We start from the raw sequence: 6784 nt of genomic DNA on the forward strand, positions 1-6784 counted from the left end.
GAAGGAGGGATGTGCATCAGGGAGAGAGGGACGGGGACTACCAGGGAAGTAGGGGTGCCAGCAGGACCATCTGGACTGCAAACCCCATCCTGTGATCGCCTGTGTACCCCATGAGGATCCCTGGGGTCAGTCCCCTGGGCGTGCCAGTCCCTGCAGGACACTGAGGCTGATCCATCCCCAGGTGCAGCATGGTGGAGGTGACGGTGACCCCGCAGTCCTCACTGGCTGACCGGGCCGGGCAAAAAAAACTGGCTGACCGGCCCGTGCAGGTGCGGGTGAAGGGCCTGTCCCCATCCCAGCTCGTCACCGTGCGCACGTGGCTGAAGGACGAGCAAGGCGAGCGCTTCCAGGCCAGAGCCTTCTTCCGCGCCGATGCCACGGGAGAGGTGGATCCCACGCTCCACGCCGCCCTGGGGGGCAGCTACTCCGGGGTCTGGCCCATGGGGCTCTTCTGGTTCCTGCAGCCCGACAGCCTGTTCCGCCGGCTGGTGAAGCGGGTGCGGCTGGAGTTGTTCAATGGGCTCCAGCTGGGCACGGACCCTGCGGAGCAGCCGCTGGGATCCTGCCAGGCTGAGCGGTGGTATGTGGGCCCTGGAGTGCAGAGAGTGCCTGTCCGTGAGGGAAGGGTCCGCGGGGCCCTCTTCCTGCCACCCGGTGAGCACTAGGGAATCCTGGGATGGACAGTCTTGGGACCCTTGGGATGCCCTGCCTTGAGATCCTGGGATACCTAACTTTGGGAACCTTGAGACCCTCAGGGTACTCAACCTTGCACCCCCAGGATTCCCAGCCTTGGGATCTCTGGGATACTGAATCTTGCAATACCTGGGATAATAAATCTTTATACCCCCGGGATGCCCAACCTTGCATCCCTGGAATGTCCAGCCTTGGGCCCCTTGGGATACCAAACCTTGGGACCCCTGGAATGCCCCACCTTGGAATGCCTGGGATGCAGGAATTCACCGGTGGCTTCTCAGCTCTGAGGTTCTCCCTGTGTTCCTTCAGGCCCAGGACCCTTCCCAGGGGTGATTGACCTGTTTGGGGGTGCTGGGGGGCTGATCGAGTTCCGGGCAGGACTACTGGCCAGCCGAGGTTTCGCCGTGCTGGCCCTTGCCTTCTTTGCCTACGACGACCTGCCCAGGGCCCTCACCCAGCTCGACCTCGAGTACTTTGAGGAGGCAGCAGAGCTGCTCCTTCGCCATCCCAAGGTGAGTCCTGGAGTATGCAGAGGGGCACCTGGGAGCTGGAATGTCCTGGGGACTGGGGGCATCCTGGTGAGTGGGATATTCAGGTGACCAAGGATGTCCTAGTGGTGTCCCAGGAGTGTTTTGAGCACCAGGGATGTCCTGGGGACTAGGGGCATCCTGGTGAGTGGGATGTCCAGGTGGCCAGGGACATCCCAGCACTCTCCCAGGGATGTCCAGGTGACCGGCTATGTCTCAGTAATATCCCAGGGACTGGGGACATCCCAGTGAGCAGAATGTCCTGGTGAGTGGGACATCCCAGTGATTTGGGGGTGTCCTGGTGACTGAGGACATTGCAGTGAGGACATCCTTGTCCTGATGCACGGGGATGTCCCAGTGAGCAGGTTGTCTTTGTGACTGGGAACATCCCAGTATGGACATCCTTGTCCTGGTGACCAGGGATGTCCCAGTGAGTGGGTTATCCCGGTAACTGGGAACATCCCAGTGAGGACAACCTCAGCTCCCAGCCAGCTCCATGTTCCCCCACTCCAGGTTCGAGGCCCTGGCCTGGGCGTTGTCGGTGTCTCCAAAGGTGCAGAGGTGGCCTTGGCCATGGCCACCTTCCTGCCACAGGTGGTGGCCACGGTGTGGATCAATGGCACAGCCTACCTCCACGGCAACCCCTTGGTCTACAAGGATGTCCGTATCCCACCCATTCCCTACTGCACCGAGCACGTGACTTTCACTGAGGTGGGAGCATTGGACAACTCCAGGATCTTTGCTGATCCCCGGGATCCTGCGTACCGTGCCTCGGCCATCCCCGTGGAGAAGATCCGGGGAAAGGTGCTCTTTGTGGTGGGAGAGGCTGACAGGAGCTTCAACAGCAAGCTGTTTGCCCAGCTGGCCCTTGAGCGTATGCCTCCGCAGAGTGGGAGGATCCTGTCGTATCCCGGCGCCGGACACCTGATCGAGCCCCCTGGCTCACCCCTGTGCAGCAACTCCAGCATCCGAGGAGCACCACGGCCGGTGGCATGGGGAGGGGAGCTTGAGCCACATGCCAAGGCCCAGGAAGATTCCTGGCGGGAGATTGTCCAGTTCTTGGAACTCCAGCTGGGATTGACTGCCACCATGAAGCTGTGATGGCTGGAAGGGGATTGGCACTATGGGGAATAAAGTGTCACCTGATGGCTCCTGCCTGTGCTTCTGGGGGGTCCTGCTAGGGGCATGAGTGGGACACATATTGAAGACAGATTAGATATATCCTGGATGTATGTAGGATTTATATTGGACATACATTGGACATACATGTAGGACATGCACAGGACATATATGAGGTACATATAGGACATATATGGGACATGTACAGGACATATATCAGACATATACATAGGACATATATGGGACATATGCTTGGATATATATGGGACATATTGGATGTGTACAGGACATATCAGACATATATGTAGGACATACATGGGACATGTATGAGACAGACATATAGGAAATATATTGACATATCAGACATATAGAGGACATGTAAAAGATCTATACAGATGTATAGGACATACATAACATGTCAGACCTGTCATGCACATATGGGACATAGATCAGACATATATAGGTCACATACAGGTCATATTTAAGACATATTGGACTTATCAGACAGATATATGGGCAACATATATTGGACATATATTGACAGAGGATGTATATAGGACATAGATCTGACATGTATTGGCATAAGACATATATCAGACATATTGGGCATAAATCAGACATCTTGGAGATATATAGGATGCATATTTAATATACATAAGGGCATCAGACTTAGGACATACACAGAAGACAAACATATGTGACGTATAGGACATATAGGACATATATGGGGCATATATAGGACATATTGTACATGTATTGGTTATATATATGACACAGATTGGACATATGTAGGACATGTATAGAACCAATAATTTGCATACAGGACATATGTAGGGCATATATCAGACATGTACAGTACACAGGACATTTATCAGACATGTATAGGCCATATATAGGACTTAGATTGGACATATAGGACATAATTAAACATATACAGGACACGGACACATTTTGAACACTTATAGGACATATGTCAAACATATAGGACATATCAGATGCATATGGGACACATAGAGGGCACATAATTCCCCTGGAAATGCTGAGGACAGAGGGTTTGATGCCCCCAAAGGCTGAGGCTGGTGCCTGGGCTAAGCTGGAGGGTGACAAAGGGACACTGGGGCAGGGAACAGGGGATGGCTGTGCCTGTGGCCCTGGGTTGGGCAGGGAGGGTGACTCAGGTTAATCCGCAATAAAGATAAATCCCAGACGGGAAACTGCCAGAAAGGGAAGCAAAGAGAACCCACAAAGTGCTCCATGGACTTTGGCTTCCCTGTGGCACTGCCAGCAGAGCACAGCAGGGATTTGGGGACAACTGATTGATTCTTGGTCCCTAGATCCCACCAGGGCTGTGCCACTGTGTCCCTCAGCACCAGGATCCCAGTCCCATGCTTATCCCAGGAGTGGCATATTCGAATGTCAACACTGTCCCCACCAGCTCTGTGATGGGCACACCCCAACCCCCTCCTCCCACCTGGATATCTTGATCCAGCTGGGCATCCCAGCTCCATTCCCTGCTCTCCAGGACAGTGTTTGTCCTCATACACAGGCTAAGCTTGGTTTGTCCCCCCTGGTCACCGTGACACAGCCACGGGAAGTGACCATAGGGCCAGGGCACCGAGGTCAGCAGCAGCACGGGAGCGAGGAGCCCTGGGCAGAGCTCATCCCAGTCATCTGATCCCAGCCATCTGCATATAAATCCCCATGGGAGAGCCCTGTGTTCTGGCCGTGCCACCACCATGGGACAGAGCTGCTCCTTCCTCCTGCTCCTCTTCCTCCTGTTCCCTCCAGTCTTGCTCCTGCAGTACCGCTATGGCTGTGGACAGCAGGGAATGCAGCTGGTGGTATATCCCCCCCGAGGCCGCTCCATCCGCTTCAAGGTCCTGGGTGAGTGTGGGGACACCCCCTGGATCCCCTTGGAATGCTGAATCACCCCAGGGTTCCCCCAAAACTGCAGTGTTCCCTAGTGATATTCCAATGGAATGAGCTCAATGGGTTGAACAAGCTGTGGGTGCTGGTGGAGGGGGTTCTGCGCACCCACCACCCTGGGGAGCATCACCCACCTGGTGGTGTCACTTCCCCATGGCCATGGTGTCCCCACAGATGAGTTTGGCGCCCGCTTCGAAGTGGCCAACTGCTCCATCTGCCTCCACTGGCTTAGCTCTGCGGAGGATGGCGCTGTCATCTTCTCCTCTGGCTACGAGGGCTGCCATGTCCTGGAAAAGGTGACACTCCTGTCCCCTCTGTGGTCACCTCAAGTGGTGCTGGCAGGATGAGGGTGACCATCCCTTGTGTCCCACTTCAGGAGAACCGCTACATCCTGAGGGTGCAGCTGGAGGAGCTGCTGCTCAGTGGTGTCTTGGCTGCTTCCTACGAGGTTAACATGACCTGCCCAAAGCCTGATGGCTCCGAGATGCTCCCACGTGGCAACTCACATGCTGAGCAACACCAGGACCAGGAGAACCGTAGCTTCCTCTCCCAGCCTGGCCTTCTGCACCATGTCTCCCAGTCCTCCCTCACCCTTGTGGGATCCCAGCTCTCGACACAAACCCATTTGGAGCAGGTTCACCCCGTGGCACGGACCGAGCCCAACTCATTGCATTCCCAGTCCAACCCAGTTCGCTCAGGGCTTCAGTCTCAGCCTGGAGGGGTTCTCTCCATCACCCAAACCTGGGGGGGGTCCAGCCACCCAGGTGGGCAGCATCCCCAGCCCGGGGGGCTGGCCCAGACAGGGCTGCACCCAGGGCCTGTACGCCCAAATCAGCCTGGGCTGGTGTACTCTGGGGGGCAGAATCGACCAGGGCATCATACAGGACCATCTACAACCCAAAACCAGCCTGGGCATGTGTACTCTGGGGGACAAAATCGACCAGGGCATCATACAGGACCATCTACAACCCAAAACCAGCCTGGGCATGTGTACTCTGGGGGACAAAATCGACCAGGGCATCATACAGGACCATCTACAACCCAAAACCAGCCTGGGCATGTGTACTCTGGGGGACAAAATCACAACCCAAAACCAGCCTGGGCATGTGCACTCTGGGGGACAAAATCGACCAGGGCATCATACAGGACCATCTACAACCCAAAACCAGCCTGGGCATGTGCACTCTGGGGGACAAAATCGACCAGGGCATCATACAGGACCATCTAATCTACAACCCCAGCCTGGGCATGTGTACTCTGGGGGACAAAATCGACCAGAACTTCACCCGGGGTTTGTACCCCAAAACCAGCCTGGCTCAACGCTCACTGGTGCTCACACTCTAGCAGGATTCCTGCGCCCAGGAGCTCAGTCCCCAAACCAACCAGGACCAGCCCACTCCACCCTTTTATCCAACTCCCAGACTGGGTTCCACCACCCTGGGTTCAATAGCCATCACAGACCGAGTTTAACACTCCCAAACTTCACCCGGGGTTTGTACCCCAAAACCAGCCTGGCTCAACGCTCACTGGTGCTCACACTCTAGCAGGATTCCTGCGCCCAGGAGCTCAGTCCCCAAACCAACCAGGACCAGCCCACTCCACCCTTTTATCCAACTCCCAGACTGGGTTCCACCACCCTGGGTTCAATAGCCATCACAGACCGAGTTTAACACTCCCAGGATTCCACCCACAGCCGGGTCTGATCCACCAGCCAGGCCTGGGACGCCCAGGGCTACAGCCTGCAGCCCAGCCTGGATTGCTGCATCCTGGGATTTACTCCCAGCCCAGCCTGCTTCACCCCACATCTCTCTTCTACCCAGCAGGGGCAGGTAAGGTGGCAAGGTGGGATGGAGTGGGGCATGGGGAGCTGGGACAGGAGGAAACAGCCTCAGGTTGTGCCAGGGGAGGTTTAGGTTGGATATTAGGGAAAAGTTGTTCATAGAAAGGGTTGCCCACCCCTGGAACAGGCTGCCCAAGGCACTGGTGGAGTCACCATCACAAAAAACATGTGGATGTGGCACCACATGGATGGGACATCATGGCCTTGGCAGTGCTGGGGGAATGCTGGGACTCAATGACCTGAGAGGGCTTTTCCAACCTCACACTTCCAAGATTTCATACTTTGTTGGGAGATGCTGGGTAGGAGGGGAGCTGCTGTGAGTGTCCTCTCTGTGCCCCCCCAGGCCCCCATCTGACACGGGAGCAGTGCCAGGTGGCTGTGGGCAGGATGCCGTGTGTGGCTCCGCAGGGCCGGGACGGATGTCTCCAGGCAGGATGCTGCTACGATGACATGGACCGTGTGACACCTTGCTATTATGGAAACACGGGTAGGATACTCTTGGGGTGCCCTGAGGATCCCTCCCCAGCCATGGTGGGGTGCTCAGGGAGTGACAGAATCACTCCCTGGTGTCACAGCCACCGTGCAGTGCCTGCTGGAGGGCCACTTTGTCCTGGTGGTGCCACGGGGCCAGGCCACACAGCCCTACAACCTGGACAGCGTGAGGCTGGCCACCAGCCAG

At 56.2% G+C, this 6784-nt stretch overlaps 2 protein-coding genes across 2 annotated transcripts in view; both read left to right on the forward strand.

The window, feature by feature from the left end:
* Nucleotides 1-188: 188 nt before the first annotated feature.
* On the forward strand, nucleotides 189-2321 carry BAAT (bile acid CoA:amino acid N-acyltransferase). The gene is made up of 3 exons (XM_009078153.1): nucleotides 189-654; nucleotides 1003-1205; nucleotides 1734-2321. Exons 1-3 carry the CDS (start codon nucleotides 189-191, stop codon nucleotides 2319-2321), a joined length of 1257 nt encoding a protein of 418 aa, XP_009076401.1.
* A 1754-nt stretch (nucleotides 2322-4075) lies between these two features.
* The window catches only part of LOC103805503 (zona pellucida sperm-binding protein 1-like), a 2976-nt gene continuing 267 nt past the window's right edge, over nucleotides 4076-6784 (forward strand). Inside the window, 7 exon segments of the mRNA XM_009078155.1 lie at nucleotides 4076-4223; nucleotides 4440-4561; nucleotides 4642-4860; nucleotides 5412-5556; nucleotides 5945-6094; nucleotides 6449-6592; nucleotides 6681-6784. Coding sequence (XP_009076403.1) covers nucleotides 4076-4223; nucleotides 4440-4561; nucleotides 4642-4860; nucleotides 5412-5556; nucleotides 5945-6094; nucleotides 6449-6592; nucleotides 6681-6784 — 1032 coding nt within the window.

Source organism: Acanthisitta chloris, unplaced genomic scaffold (assembly GCF_000695815.1).
Source record: "Acanthisitta chloris isolate BGI_N310 unplaced genomic scaffold, ASM69581v1 scaffold36527, whole genome shotgun sequence".
NCBI lineage: Eukaryota > Metazoa > Chordata > Aves > Passeriformes > Acanthisittidae > Acanthisitta > Acanthisitta chloris.

Excerpts from the sequence above, each read along its gene's own strand:
- BAAT (XM_009078153.1), top strand. The coding sequence starts at position 189 with ATGGTGGAGGTGACGGTGACCCCGCAGTCCTCACTGGCTGACCGGGCC. Across the intron at positions 655-1,002 it reads GGCCCTCTTCCTGCCACCCG|GCCCAGGACCCTTCCCAGGG; the intron begins GTGAGCACTAGG and ends GTGTTCCTTCAG. Across the intron at positions 1,206-1,733 it reads TGCTCCTTCGCCATCCCAAG|GTTCGAGGCCCTGGCCTGGG; the intron begins GTGAGTCCTGGA and ends CCCCCACTCCAG.